This window comes from Gopherus flavomarginatus, chromosome 4, assembly GCF_025201925.1.
Source record: "Gopherus flavomarginatus isolate rGopFla2 chromosome 4, rGopFla2.mat.asm, whole genome shotgun sequence".
NCBI classification, from domain to species: domain Eukaryota; kingdom Metazoa; phylum Chordata; order Testudines; family Testudinidae; genus Gopherus; species Gopherus flavomarginatus.
Window position 1 is genome coordinate 76,922,467 of NC_066620.1, and position 16,371 is coordinate 76,938,837.

Below are 16,371 nucleotides of genomic sequence, written 5' to 3' on the forward strand. Positions count from 1 at the left end.
ACTCGAAATGTTGTTTTATGCAGGTTGCGGAGTTTCTTGAAGGTAAGGTGCACTGCTTGCAGTTTAGAGTTTGAGGTATTCCTTTTCACAGGCCAGACCCTTTCTTAGCCTAGGTCCCATTCCTGCTCCCTAGGTCAGTCTTAGGTGTTTCCAGCACTCATCCTGGGCAGGGATTCAGTGAAGAACCAGCAACCTTGATTGACTCACTTCCCAGCCTTAAACAGGATTTACATATGGTGGGAATCTTTTGTTTCCCAGTCCAACCCCCACCCCATCCTAGTGGAAAATACCAGCAGTCCAAGATGGAATCCAGTATTAGATGATATGATCACATGACTGCGATGTCAAAGCAGCAACCCAGGAAACCTCTCAGGAGAGAGGGAGATTAGTATCCTCAAAAATCTTCTTGTTCTCCCAGTGGCCCATTCAGGCTGATTGCCTACTGTCTGGTGCATGTCCCCCAGATGCAAACACTTTTGCAATAGATACAGAGCTAATATTCCTAACTTCAGATACAGAAATGATACATGCATACAAATAGGATAATCATATTCAGTAAATCGTAACCTTTCCAATGGTAACTTACATGACCCATTTTGCATAAAATACATTTTAGTTATGCCAAATTCATATAATAAGCATATTTCTATGAAGAATATGGGGCATGATGTGACAACAGGAGCTACTGATACATAAATTAACACAATATTGCTGGAGCACTGGAAATAAAGAAGTTGGACACAGAGGCTGTGATTGTCTGCTTACCAGTAACCATTTGTTTGACTACATATGATTTGCAGTGATATCAAGGTTTATTTTTGATAACAGCAGTGGCAGTTTTTAGAGTTTTACACCTTGGAAGGAAATGGAGGGGACAAAGGACTGGACCAAATTTGCTGCCGGAACCTGGCTATTTTTTGCACTTCTTCTCTTGGATAAACGTGATGGCTGTAAGACAAAGCAGAGCATTTAGCTGCACATATTAACCCTTGCTAGTGTATGTGCTGAGTGAGCTCTGTACCGTTCTACACTCTACTGGAAATATTTCTTACTGAGAAAATATTAATCAGACATGGTAGAAAAACTAAATTTTAAAATGACTTTTTGGAAGTTCTCCACTCTGACTTAGGAGGAAACAAAATAAGAGTTAGATTTCCTTTTGAATATTTGTTCCACTGTTTTTTCTAGGACATATGATGTTTATTTCAATACCTGTTCAACTTAATTTTCTGTGCTATTTGCATATTATAAACTACATTCTGTGACATCTCCTGGGTGTCACCAACAAGTTCAGCCCAAATTTTAACACATGTATCTTTAATCACAGCCATGATACTAGTCCTGGATCCTGCTCCCGTTTAACTTAAGGAAAGTATTGCCATTGACTTGAACGTCATTAGAACTGGTCCCAAAAGCTTGCTGATAAATACATTATGTGCCAATTCTTGCAAGCCCTCACATGCAGAACTTCCAATGATTTCAACAGGAGTTCCAGGTGCTGAGTGTGGACCCCCGATTACCTCATTCAAAGTGGAAACCTAGAAAGGGCCACGAGCTCATGGGGATTAAACGCCTGCAATTTCAGAAGTTGTCTGCTCTAGGAAGAGGAGGCTTTAGGAGTCAGAGTGGGAAAGGCCAAGTCCTGCCAATCATAGGGTATGTCTACACTGAGCTGGTGGTGTAATTGCCAGTTCGGGTAGACATGCCAGTGCTACCTCTGATTGAACCAACATGTTAAAAATAGAAGTGTAGCTACAGCGGCACAAGCAGCAGGATAGGCTAGCCACCCAAGTACAATCCCATCTGAAACACTAGATATGTACTCAGGGTATCTAACCCCTCCAATTGCTCTGCCTGCTGTGTCTACACTTCCATTTTTAGTATGTTAGCTCATGGAGGAGGGGGAAGAAGTTGTTGTTCCAGGTATGGATCATTTCTGAGAAAAAAAGTAGTTTTTAGATAAACTGTTTAGTGATGTTAATGTTTACTTCTCTCCAAATATAAAGATATAAGAGAGATTGGGTGATCCCATGATTTCTGCCACTTTGAGTAGCATTTCAAACAGCAAATGAAAACTTGCCCTTCTTGATCAGTTTGGGTTCCAGTGCAGATCTGAAACCATAAGGATGGATTTGGATCCATGTGTTTGAATATGAACCACTTGAAGTGCAGATTTTAGGGTTCTGGTTTGGGCTTCTCTCTAAACAGAAGGAGAAATACCTGTTGTCCAGCAGGTATACATGATATCCCCAGCAACAACTGATTGGCTTTATTGGGTTTGATTTGCAGTATGTATGGTAAATTATTTATCTTTAACTCTTAAAGCTTTTCTCTCTTCTACTCCCACCCATTCATTTTTTGCTTTGTTAGGTAATCTGATTGTTTCATATGGAGCTGATATATCAGAAAGGGTGCAGCCTGACATGGCATTATGGTACACAACTGGAGATGATGGGATGTTACATTAAATATTTCTGGGATAAATGTGCCTAACACAAATCCCCAGATCTAAATGCCCTTACACTTTGGACAAGCTTGTATCAGTCATGGTCAGACCTATTTCTAGTTTCAGGTAGCAAAAAATTGATCTCTGTGTATTCACATCAATTGAATGGAAGGAGGAAAGAAATTTATGTAACAATAAGGATGGGCAAACATTCTGGGGCTAAAGTGAAGAAATTGCTAATCTACTTACCTCATAAAGTGTATGATGCTTAATCCTTTTGAAGATAGTGTCAAAGGAGTCTTGCTTCTCTTTTGACCCCAACTGGTGGAGAGGTTTGTAACTTGTTATACTGAGAACCTTTGAAAAGTAATTTAGAGCAGTGATGTTACAGAATAGCCTCCTATGAGCACACCAGTTTGTATTGATAACTAACAGCCACTAAAGTGTTTCTGAGACTCTTAGCTCACTGAACCAATAACATCTGATTCTGATCTCACACTCTCATAAAAATCCAATGGATATCTCTTGACTTCAGCTCAATTTCTCCCAATTCATTGAAAAGGAGTTCAGAATCAGCCCCCCGGTATTATTTTTTCTTTCTCTGAGAAAGCAGGGTGCAAATTTCCAAAGCACATTAGCTGGATGTGGAAGATCATCATGTGTGCCAGGTCGGCTGAATGCTCTTCACCAGCTCTCTGAATGCCTTCCCATCAGTTGGGGGCAGATGTACAGCTATGTGACTGATTAGTATTTGGGCCTGTATCGCTAATGCAGTTGTTTATGTAAATTAGTAAGCCAATTAAACTGGAATGAAAAGTCCCATGCAGGCTTAGCATTTGTATGCTCAGTGGGACATGGTATTAGCATATATTGCCCAATGCCTTGTGCCAACAGAAACAATGATCTTTGGGCTTGTTGAAAGAAAAGAGATTGAGCATAAATTTAAGGTCATGAGTTTTGATAAGAGAAGTACAAGGCTGAAAGACTCACCTTGCAGAATGGTCTTTTGATCAGTCTTCACAGGAGGCACCCTGTTATCATGCTAACTACCGTTGAATGGAGATGGATAGGGAGTAATTCAAGCGAAGTCAAAAGAAATTAAATTGAGAAGCAGACAGTTTATAAGAGCAAGGTAGGGGGTTTGTGATTTTAAAAGTTTTCTATTTTTAACAATTTTTGCTATATCAATGACAATGCTTGAGGTATAAAAGCAGATTAACTTGAACTTACCCTGTATATAGGTATAGACCCAAACACAACACCAGCCTCTTTGTTTCCTGACTTGAAACTTTCCAAAGGTTGTCTATAAACCTTAAAAATAGAAAACAGAGTCAACATATTTCCAGTTACAGGCAACAGTAAGATAGTAGAGATAGCATCTAGTGGAGTTTCCATAAATCTGCATAGATAACATTCACTCCATATTATTAAAGAAAAAAAAATCACATCTACAAGTTGGTTTTGTGTCCAGTTTTGTTTCTTTTCCATATGTAAAAATGGCCTAGGAGGTTTTTGTCCAAAAATTGGAGGATGGGGTTCTCCTTGTTTTATAGCAAATGGAGAGTTGACCTAACTGGGTCGAGAGCTGAGCTGAGCCAATGAGGGCGGGGCACAGGGGTGAGGAAGAGAGAACTTTTAGGCAGATCTACATGATTGGGGACTCCTTAGTGAGAAGAATAGACAGGCTTGTAACCAGAGCTGATCCAGAGAACAGAAGGGTGTGCTGTCTGCCCGGTGCTAAGATATGGAATGTGAACCTGAGGCTGAAGAGGATCCTAATGGGAGTGGGAAAGAATCCGCTGATTGTCCTTCATGTAGGAATGAATGATAGGGCTAGATTCTTGCTGAAACGTGTCAAGGGAGACTTTGGCAGGCTGGGGGAAACACTTAAGGAAATCGAGGCTCAGGTGATCTTCAGTGGGATTCTGCCTGTTCCTAGAGAAGGACAACAAAAGGTGTGACAAGATTATGGTGATCAACAGATGGCTCAGTTAGTGGTGCTATCAGGAGGGTTTTGGGATGTATGGCCACTGGGAGGCATTCATGGACAGAGGACTGTTCTCTCAGGATGGACTTCACCTGAGTAGGAAGGAAAATAGACTTCTAGGATGGAGGGTGGCACAACTGATCAAGAGAGCTTTAAACTAGGAATTGAGGGGAGATGGTTGGGAGATGTCCTGGAATCTCCATGCCAGATTTTAACATTGAGAGGGAAGAAAACAAAGTAAGAAAGGATACAGCCGTGGGTAGGAGAATGGACATAGGGAGGAAGGGTACTGTAGATACAATTCTAATAGGTGATACTGGCAGTAGAAAGTCTTATGCCTAATTGGGTAAAGAATGTGAGTGAGACCAAACAGCAAGAATTAAGATGTTTGTACACCAATGCGAGGAGCCTAGGTTACAAAATGGAGGAACTAGAGTTACTGGTGCAGAAAGTGAAACTGGATATTATAGGGATAACAGAAACAGGGTGGAATAGTAGTCATGACTGGAGTACAAGTATTGAAGGCTATGTGCTGTTTAGGAAAGACAGAAATAAAGGCAAAGGTGGTGGAATAACATTGTGTATCGATGAGGTTAACTGTAAAGAAGTAAGAAGAGATGGAATGGATAAGACAGAGTCTGTCTGGGCAAAAATCACATTGAGGAAGAAAGCTACTAGAGTCTCCCCTGAGATAGTGCTTGGGGAGTGCTAAAGACCGCCGGGATCTGATTTGGATATGGATAGAGACCTCTTTAATGAAGTAAATACTAATGGGAATTGTGTGATCATGGGAGACTTTAACTTCCCAGATATAGACTGGAGGACAAGTGCTAGTAATAGTAATAGGTATCAGATTTTCCTAGATGTGATAGCTGATGGATTCCTTCACCAAGTAGTTGCTGAACCAACAAGAGGGGATGCCATTTTATATTTGGTTTTGGTGAGTAGTGAGGACCTCATAGAAGAAATGGTTGTAGGGGACAACCTGGGTTTGAGCGATCATGAGCTAATTCAGTTTAAACTAAATGGAAGGATAAACAAAAATAGCTCTGTGACTAGGGTTTTTTATTTCAAAAGGACTAACTTTAAAAAATTAAGGAAATTTGTTAGTGGATTGGACTAAAGAACTCAGGGATCTAAAGGTGGAGGAGGCCTGGCATTACTTCAAGTCAAAGTTGCAGATACTATCAGAAGCCTGCATCCCAAGAAAGGGGAAAAAATTCATAGGCAGGAGTTGTAGACAAAGCATCTCAGAGAGGTGATTAAGAAAAAGCAGAAAGCCTACAAGGAATGGAAGATGGGAGTGATCAGCAAGGAAAGCTACCTTATTGAGGTCAGAATATGTAGGGGTAAAGTGAGAAAGGCCAAAAGCCATGTAGAGTTGGACTTTGCAAAGGGAATTAATACCAATAGTAAAAAGTTCTATAGCCATGTAAATAAGAAGAAAACCAAGAAAGAAGAAGTGGGACCACTAAACACTGAGGATGGAATGCAGGTTAAGGATAATCTAGGCATGGCCCAATATCTAAACAAATACTTTGCCTCAGTCTTTAATGAGAAGCTTAGGGATAATGATAGGATGACAAATAGGAATGAGGATATGGAGGTAGCTATTACCACATCCAAGGTAGAAGCCAAACTCAAACAGCTTAATGGGACTAAATTGGGGGGCCCATATAATCTTCATCCAAGAATACTAAAGGAACTGGCACATGAAATTGAAAGCCCATTAGCAAAAATTTTTAATGAATCTGTAAACTCAGGGGTTGTACCATATGACTGGAGAATTGCTAACATAGTTCCTATCTTTAAGAAAGGGAAAAAAGGTGATCCGGGCAACTACAGGCCTGCTAGTTTGACATCTGTAGTATGCAAGGTCTTGGAAAAATTTCTGAAAGCAAAAGTAGTTAAGAACATTGAGGTCAATGGTAATTGGGACAAAATACAACATGGTTTTACAAAAGGTAGATCTTGCCAAATCAACCTAATCTTCTTTGAGAAGGTAACAAATTTTTTAGACAAAGGAAATGCAGTGTACCTCGATTTCAGTAAGGCATTTGATATGGTTCCACATGGGGAATTATTAGCTAAATTGGAAAAGATGGGGATCAATATGAAAATTGAAAAGGTGGATAGGGAACTGGTTAAAGGGGAGACTACAATGGGTTGTATTGAAAGGTGAACTGTCAGGCTGGAAGGAGTTTACTAGTGGAGTTCCTCAGGGATTGGTTTGGGGACCAATCTTATTTAATCTTTTTATTACTGACCTTGGCACAAAAAGTGGGAATGTGCTAATAAAGTTTGTGGATGATACAAAGCTGGGAGGTATTGCCAATACAGAGAAGAACCGGGATATCATACAAGAAGATCTGGATGACCTTGTAAACTGGAGTAATAGTAATAGGATGAAATTTAATAGTGAAAAGTGCAAGGTCATGCATTTAGAGATTAACAACATGAATTATTGTTATAAATGGGGGACGCATCAGTTGGAAGTAACAGAAGAGGAGAAGAACCTCGGAGTACTGATTGATCACAGGTGGCTCATAGTCACCCATGTGATATGGCCATGAAAAAAGTTATTGTGGTCTTGGGATGCATCAGGCGAGGTATTTCCAGTAGAGATAAGGAGGTGTTAGTACCGTTATATAAGGCACTGGTGAGACCTCATCTGGAATACTGTGTGCAGTTCTGGTCTCCCATGTTTAAGAAGGATGAATTCAAACTGGAACAGGTACAGAGAAGGGCTACTAGGATGATCCAAGGAATGGAAAACCTGTCTTATGAAAGGAGACTCAAAGAGCTTGGCTTGTTTAGCCTAACCGAAAGAAGACTTAGGGGAGATATGATTTCTCTCTATAAATATATCGGGAATAAATACCAGGGAGGGAGAGGAATTATTTAAGCTCAGTACCAATGTGGACACAAGAACAAATGGATATAAACTGGCCATCAGGAAATTTAGACTTGAAATTAGATGAAGGTTTCTAACCATCAGAGGAGTGAAGTTCTGGAACAGCCTTCCAAGGGAAGTAGTGGAGGCAAAAAACATATCTGGCTTCAAGACTAAGCTTGATAAGTTTATGGGAGGGAATAGTATAATGAGATAGCCCAATTTTGGCAATTAATTGGTCTTTGACCATTAGCAGTAAATATGCCCAATGGCCTGTGATAGGATGTTAGATGGGGTGGGATCTGAGTTACTACAGAGAATTCGTTCCTGGGTGTCTGGCTGGTGAGTCTTGCCTACATGCTCAGGGTTTAGCTGATCACCATATCTGGGGTCAGGAAGGAATTTTCCTCCAGGGCAGGTTGGCAGAGGCCCTGGCGGTTTTTCCGCTTCCTTTGCAGCATAGGGCATGGGTCATTTGCTGGAAGATTCTCTGCATCTTGAAGTCTTTAAACCATGATTTGAGGACTTCAATGGCTCAGACAGGTTTGATACAGGAGTGGGTGGGTGAGATTCTGTGGCCTGCATTGTGCAGGAGGTCAGACTAGATGATCATACTGGTCCCTTCTGACCTTAAAGTCTATGATTCTGTGATTCTGTACTTAACTCCAATGCCTCATGAACACCTGGAACTTGAGAAAAACAGACGTGCCATTCTGGAAATTGCAAAAGTTTTTTTTAAAACTTATTTTTCAAAACCCTTCAGGCATTCTTTATACAAACATAAATATTCTAAAGAGGGTATAATCTCAATTTAAAAAATATTTTTAAGTCAGTTTTAAGAGTATGTGTTGCTTGGGGGATGTTGCTAAAGGAGGGCTGAGTTCTAACCCCAGTCACCATGGGAACTCCCAGGGGACTCCACTCCCAACTGACAGTTCCATTTCAGAGGAGTCAGGTGGGAACTCTCTCTTTGAGCATACAACACTTCACTCTTCAGCTGCCTAGCAGGAAATAAATAATACATGGAACAAAATGACATTTATGCTGTATGTTGATGGAAAGGCCAAATTTGTGCAAATGTTGGATGTACTTTGATATTTCATCCATGCAAAAATATGACTGCTAAAACCTACCTAGGTTATTAGAGTCCATGTATTTGACAGTGGAGGTCAATAGCCTTACATGATATAGTACTGATTTCCCACTAGGAACACAATTTATGATCATGCAATAGGGAAAAAATATATCTAAAAATGAAATAACTGTCAGGTTTCATAAAATGCTGAAATATGAGTTTTCTGCAAAATCAAATTGCATTTTAAAGGATGTCCCTAATTAAATTTTATATTAACCCTTTTTTATAGCATCCTCTGGTAGATAATGTAAGTGTACATGCAATTGTTATAGTTTAAGAGAATTCACATCCTCAGAATTAAAAAATCTCTCATTAATTTCTTCCCATATATCTCAGGTTTGACTTCTAGACTTCTTAGCTTCAGCACTTATAGCATCACAGAATTAATGTTAATTCATTAAGGTGCATACATGTGATCTGAAAGTGCCTTTGCAGACCTCTAGGTACTCACACACACCTTGAAGAATATGCAAATATGGTGAGATGTATTTACATGGTCCCCTACAGAATAAGCAAGATTGTGTCAACACTTTCAGAGGTATCCATGAATTAAAAAAGTAACTGAAAACAAGAGCAGTCTCCTCTTACATGATGATATGGCCTCTCAGCCCAATCATCTTTTTCAATATTACCAAGTTAAGTAGTACAAGTCACAAGCTAAAATGCAAATCAGAATTCAGCAGAGCACACACCTGTTGAGTTGTCCCACATTCTATTCAGCCATTGAGTTCACTTCAGTAATACAGTATATTTTAATGTTATATGTCGTCAGTATTACCCAGTATATTCTTTTCACATTTCTCTCCCCCTCTACTGCACCTAAAGCTGCTGTACAATAGATTTAGGTTCTAATCACCAATAGTTCCTCGCTTTGTAGGGAGCATTGAACTGTCCCACAAAAGCCACATCCGTTCCCTTTGATGTAATAGCAAGCAATAGAGAAAAATGGTATCTGGAGTCCATGACCAACTTAGCTTAAGGGGAAGAATATTTGGCAGCCTTTGGGGTTAAATGGCAGAATACCTCAACCACATGGTTGTCATACCCTGAAGTAAGCCACACATGTTATGAGGCCAGGAGGAGTTGTAATAACCTTAGTCCCAGATTTGGACCTTAGCGTCCAAAATATGGGGGTTAGCATGAAAACCTCCAAGCTTAGTTACCAGCTTGGACCTGGTACCTGCTGCCACCACCCAAAAAATTAGAGTGTTTTGGGGCACTCTGGTCCCTCTGAAAAACCTTCCCTGGGGACCCCAAGACCCAAATCCCTTGAGTCTCACAACAAAGGGAAATAATCCTTTTTCCCTTCCCCCCTCCAGGTGCTCCTGGAGAGATACACAGACATAAGCTCTGTGAAACTACACAGAGTGACTCCCCCTCTCTGTTTCCAGTCCTGGAAGCAAAAAGTACTTTCCTATTCCCCCAGAGGGAATGCAAAGTCAGGCTAGCAATCCAACACACAGATCTCCCCTTGACTTCTTCCTCCCACCAATTCCCTGGTGAGTACAGACTCAATTTCCCTGAAGTAAAGAAAAACTCCAACAGGTCTTAAAAGAAATCTTTATATAAAAAGAAAGAAAAATACATACAAATGTTCTCTCTGTATTAGATGATACAACACAGGGTCAATTGCTTAAAAGAATATTGAATAAACAGCCTTATTCAAAAAGAATACAAATCAAAGCACTCCAGCACTTATATTCATGCAAATACCAAAGAAAAGAAACCATATAACTTACTATCTGATCTCTTTGTCCTTACACTTGGAAACAGAAGACTAGAAAATAGAAACTACTTCTCCAAAGCTCAGAGAAAGCAGGCAGCCAGAAAACAAAGACAAAAGACCTCAGACACAAAATTCCCTCCACCCAAAGTTGAAAAAATCCGGTTTCCTGATTGGTCCTCTGGTCAGGTGCTTCAGGTGAAAGAGACATTAACCCTTAGCTATCTGTTTATGACACGCCCCCCAAATTGCAGACAGTGGGGAAGCTCACTGGCGGCGATTTCCTTCTTGAACTTGAAAATAAACAGATTAATACAACACATACACCTTTACCTATACTACTAAGTATATAACTAACAGACTTCTACATTTTAAGAACACTTTTTAACTACTGAATTCTGGGAAACTCTCACGGGAGAGTGCATCAGCTACTTTATTAGAAGCTCCTGTGATGTGTTGAATTTCAAAATCAAAATCTTGGAGAGCTAAACTCCAACGAAGAAGTTTCTTGTTGTTCCCCTTGGCAGTATGAAGCCACTTTAGTGCAGCATGGTCAGTTTGTAGTTGGAACCGCCATCCCCAAACATATGGGCGTAGCTTTTCCAGGGCGTACACAATGGCATAGCATTCCTTTTCACTGACTGACCAGTGACTTTCCCTCTCAGATAGTTTCTTACTGAGAAACACGACAGGATGGAAGTTGTGATCTGTTGCTTCCTGCATGAGCACTGCTCCTATACCACGCTCAGATGCATCCGTGGTTACTAGGAATGGCTTGTCAAAGTCCGGGGCCCTGAGCACAGGGTCAGACATGAGCATCGCCTTAAGCTGGGTAAAGGCCTTTTGACACTCATCAGTCCACTTAACGGCATTTGGCTGGGTCTTTTTGGTCAGGTCGGTCAATGGGGCAGTGATTTGGCTGTAGTGTGGTACAAATCGCCTGTAGTATCCGGCCAAGCCTAAGAAGGATTGGACCTGCTTCTTGGACCGTGGGACAGGCCACTTTTGGATAGCATCCACCTTGGCCTGTAGGGGGTTTATGGTTCCTCGACCCACCTGGTGCCCCAGGTAAGTCACTCTGTTTTGGCCTATTTGACACTTTTTGGCCTTAACAGTTAGTCCTGCCTGCCTGATGCGCTCAAAGACCTTTTCCAGGTGTAGTAGGTGTTCGGGCCAGGAGTCTGAAAAAATGGCCACATCATCGAGGTAGGCAACTGCAAATTCTCCCAGTCCAGCTAGTAGACCATCTACCAGCCTCTGGAAGGTGGCGGGTGCATTTCGAAGGCCGAAAGGAAGGACATTGAATTCATACACCCCCGCATGGGTGACGAATACTGACCTCTCCTTGGCAGGTTCATCTAGCGGTACTTGCCAGTACCCCTTGGTTAAGTCTATTGTAGAGATGAACTGGGCACGTCCCAACTTCTCCAATAGCTCATCGGTACGTGGCATTGGATAGTTGTCCGGACGAGTTACAGCATTTAGCTTACGGTAGTCCACGCAAAAGCGTATTTCCCCATCTGGTTTGGGTACCAGAACCACTGGAGATGCCCATGCACTGGTAGATGAGCGGATTATACCCATCTGTAGCATGTTCTGGATCTCCCGTTCTATAGCAGCTTGGGCATGAGGAGACACTCGGTAGGGTGGGGTTCTGATTGGGTGAGCATTACCTGTATCAATGGAGTGGTATGCCCGTTCAGTCCGTCCTGGGGTGGCTGAGAACAATGGGGCGAAGCTAGTGCACAGCTCCTTGATTTGTTGCCGTTGCAGACGTTCCAGGGTGGTTGAGAGGTTCACCTCTTCCACGCCACCGTCTTTTTTCCCGTCGTAGTAGACACCGTCAGGCCACTCAGCATCCTCTCCCTGGACTGTAAACTGACAAACCTGTAAGTCTCTGGAATAGAAAGGCTTGAGAGAATTAACATGGTACACTTTAGGCTTTAGTGAGGAATTGGGAAATGCTATGAGGTAGTTTACAGCTCCCAGGCGCTCTTGGACCGTGAATGGCCCTTCCCATGATGCTTCCATCTTATGGGCCTGTTGCGCCTTCAAGACCATAACCTGGTCTCCTACCTTGAAGGAACGTTCTCTGGCATGTCTGTCATACCAGGCCTTTTGCTCTTCTTGAGCATCCTTTAGGTTCTGTCTAGCAAGGGCTAAAGAGTGTCGGAGGGTGCTTTGCAGATTGCTTACAAAGTCCAGAATGTGAGTTCCTGGAGAAGGCGTAAACCCCTCCCATTGCTGCTTCACCAACTGTAATGGCCCCTTAACCTCGTGACCATACACAAGTTCAAATGGTGAAAACCCTAAACTGGGATGTGGTACAGCCCTGTAGGCAAACAGCAACTGCTGCAACACTAGGTCCCAATTATTGGAGAATTCGTTGATGAATTTTCGTATCATGGCCCCCAAAGTTCCATTGAACCTTTCCACCAGGCCATTGGTTTGATGGTGGTACGGGGTGGCAACCAAGTGATTCACCCCATGAGTTTCCCACAGTTTTTCCATGGTCCCTGCCAGGAAATTAGACCCTGAATCTGTAAGGATGTCGGAGGGCCAACCTACCCTGGCAAAGATGTCTGTTAAGGCCAGGCACACAGTGTTAGCCCTGGTGTTGCCTAGAGCTACTGCTTCCGGCCATCGGGTAGCAAAGTCCACTAAAGTCAGTACGTACTGCTTTCCTCTGGGCGTCTTTTTTGGGAAAGGGCCCAGAATATCCACAGCTACTCGCTGAAATGGGACCTCAATTATGGGGAGTGTCTGGAGAGGGGCCTTGACCTGGTCTTGAGGCTTTCCCACTCTTTGGCATACCTCACAAGACCGGACATACTTGGCAACGTCCTTGCCCATCCCCTCCCAGTGGAAGGACTTCCCCAACCGGTCCTTGGTTCTGTTCACCCCAGCATGGCCACTGGGATGATCATGGGCTAAGCTTAAGAGCTTCCCCCGGTACTTAGTTGGAACCACCAACTGTTTTTGTGGCTGCCATTCTTCCCGGTGTCCACCAGAAAGAATTTCCTTGTATAAAAGTCCTTGGTCTATAACAAACCGGGATCGATTAGAAGAGCTGAGAGGCGGTGGGGTGTTCCGTGCCGCCGCCCACGCTTTCTGAAGGCTGTCATCCGCTTCCTGCTCAGCCTGGAACTGTTCCCTTGAGGCTGGGGTCACCAGTTCTTCCTCAGACTGTGGACTTGGGCTTGGTCCCTCTGGAAGCGATGTAGGTGATGGGGTTGTTTCCGTTGCTGGTGAACCGCTCTCCGCTGGTGCACCTGAGGGTATTTCAGGCTCTGGCTGAGCCTTTTGGGTATGGCTGTCTTTTGCTTCTGCCAGTTCTGGCTCGCTGGCGCCCTCTGGCGTTGAGTTTGAAGATGTGGTTGCACTTGCTGGTGCTGGTTGCTGTTCCAGTTCCGGGACTGGGACTGGAGGTGCTGTGGCTGTTTCAGTGGTTGGCATGGAATCCGGGTCCACTACCTCTGTCTGGGTCTCTGGTAACACAGACGGGGCCTCTGTGGACGGTTCAGGAACAGGAATGGGTCTGGAAGCTTGCCTGGTTTGGCTACGTGTAACCATTCCCACTCTCTTGGCCCGCCTCACCTGGTTGGCCAAGTCTTCCCCCAGTAGCATGGGGATAGGATAATTGTCATAGACTGCAAAAGTCCACATTCCTGACCAGCCTTTGTACTGGACAGGCAGTTGAGCTGTAGGCAAGTCTACAGCTTGTGACATGAAGGGGTAAATTGTAACTTTGGCCTTTGGGTTGATGAATTTGGGGTCAACGAAGGATTGGTGGATAGCTGACACTTGTGCCCCCGTGTCTCTCCACGCAGTAACCTTCTTTCCGCCCACTCTCAAATTTTCCCTTCGCTCCAAGGGTATTTGAGAGGCATCCGGGCCTGGGGATCTTTGGTGTGATGGTGGTGTAATGAATTGCACTCGCATGGTGTTCTTGGGACAGTTGGCCTTGATATGTCCCAGTTCATTACACTTAAAGCATCTTCCATCTGATGGGTCACTGGGCCGAGGTGAGTTACTGGAGACTGGTGAGGTTGAAGGGTAGGGTATCTGTGGCTTTACTTGGGTGGTATGTGGGGTCTTTGGCTGTCCTCGGTTGTAGGGTTTATGGTCTGTGTGCCCCCTGGGGTAATCGTTCCCCTTGACAGTAGCTTTCTTGCTTTCTGCCAGTTCCATCCATTTGGCTCCAATCTCCCCCGCCTCAGCGATATCTTTGGGATTTCCATCTTGTATGTACCGTGTGATGTCTTCAGGAACACCATCCAAGAACTGCTCCATTTGTATGAGGAGGTTCAGTTCTTCCAAGGTTTGAATGTTGTTTCCTGTTATCCAGGCCTCATAGTTTTTTGCAATGTAGTAGGCGTGTTTGGGAAATGACACCTCGGGTTTCCACTTTTGGGTTCTGAAGCGCCGACGGGCATGATCTGGGGTTATCCCCATCCTGTATCTGGCCTTGGTTTGAAAAAGTTTATAGTCATTCATTTGGTGCTTAGGCATTTCAGCTGCCACCTCTGCTAAAGGTCCACTGAGCTGTGACCTCAATTCTACCATGTACTGGTCTTCGGGAATGCTGTACCCAAGACAGGCTCTTTCAAAATTTTCCAAGAAGGCCTCGGTGTCATCACCTGCCTTGTAGGTGGGAAATTTCCTGTGCTGTGGAGCAATATTTGGCGCCGGGTTGTTAGGGTTGGCTGGCACAGGCAGCCCAGCTTTTGCCAACTCCAGTTCATGTTTTCTCTGTTTTTCCTTCTCTTCATTCTCTTTTTGTTGTTTTTCCATTTCTTTTTGGTGCTTTCCCATTTCTCGGCGGTGGGCCAACTCTTCTTCTTCTTGTTTCCTTCGGTGGGCGAACTCTTCTTCCTCTAGTTTTCTTTTGTGTGCTGCCTGTTTGATTTGTTCTTCTCTTTCTTTCATCTCCATCTCTTTTTGTTTTATTTCCAGTTGTCGCCTGTGTTCAGCTTCTTTGATTTGTTCTTCGGCGTCAATTTTTGCCTTAGAAGTCATGGTTCCTGTTTTCTTGTGTTGGGGTGCCCTCCGGTGTTTATCTTCTGAACTGCAGGCTCTGTTCCCTCCTGGAGTCTGCCTAGCAACAGTGCTTTTTTCCTTTTCTCTCTCTAGCTAATGTTCAATGAAGGGAAACCAGAAAAACCACTTTATTTGCATGCCTATAAGTGCTGGTACTTGCCTCCTAATGGGAGGGCTATTGCATGACAAAAGACCCTTAACATGCAAGCCACAAACTGCCAGAGAGAGCAGAAAAAAAAATTCTCTCTGGTTCCCTTTTAAAACCAACTGCTTCTCTCTGCTAAAAAGCCCTTAGCAGAGAAAAGAAAAATATAATATTTCTACTGGCTTCTGGATTCTGTCTAGATCCCACCAGCTGCCACTCATGTAATAACCTTAGTCCCAGATTTGGACCTTAGCGTCCAAAATATGGGGGTTAGCATGAAAACCTCCAAGCTTAGTTACCAGCTTGGACCTGGTACCTGCTGCCACCACCCAAAAAATTAGAGTGTTTTGGGGCACTCTGGTCCCTCTGAAAAACCTTCCCTGGGGACCCCAAGACCCAAATCCCTTGAGTCTCACAACAAAGGGAAATAATCCTTTTTCCCTTCCCCCCCTCCAGGTGCTCCTGGAGAGATACACAGACATAAGCTCTGTGAAACTACACAGAGTGACTCCCCCTCTCTGTTTCCAGTCCTGGAAGCAAAAAGTACTTTCCTATTCCCCCAGAGGGAATGCAAAGTCAGGCTAGCAATCCAACACACAGATCTCCCCTTGACTTCTTCCTCCCACCAATTCCCTGGTGAGTACAGACTCAATTTCCCTGAAGTAAAGAAAAACTCCAACAGGTCTTAAAAGAAATCTTTATATAAAAAGAAAGAAAAATACATACAAATGTTCTCTCTGTATTAGATGATACAACACAGGGTCAATTGCTTAAAAGAATATTGAATAAACAGCCTTATTCAAAAAGAATACAAATCAAAGCACTCCAGCACTTATATTCATGCAAATACCAAAGAAAAGAAACCATATAACTTACTATCTGATCTCTTTGTCCTTACACTTGGAAACAGAAGACTAGAAAATAGAAACTACTTCTCCAAAGCTCAGAGAAAGCAGGCAGCCAGAAAACAAAGACAAAAGACCTCAGACACAAAATTCCCTC

The 16,371-nt window shown here is 43.2% G+C and overlaps 1 protein-coding gene across 1 annotated transcript in view; it reads right to left on the bottom strand.

Annotated features, from left to right (window-relative positions):
* Nucleotides 1-840: 840 nt before the first annotated feature.
* Nucleotides 841-16,371, bottom strand: part of WDR64 (WD repeat domain 64) — a 137,690-nt gene continuing 122,159 nt past the window's right edge. Inside the window, exons 26-28 of the mRNA XM_050951595.1 lie at nucleotides 3,677-3,757; nucleotides 2,696-2,803; nucleotides 841-948 (exon numbers count right to left, since the gene is read on the bottom strand). Of these exons, the coding sequence (XP_050807552.1) occupies nucleotides 841-948; nucleotides 2,696-2,803; nucleotides 3,677-3,757 (297 nt within the window). The remainder of the gene's footprint in view (nucleotides 949-2,695; nucleotides 2,804-3,676; nucleotides 3,758-16,371) is intronic.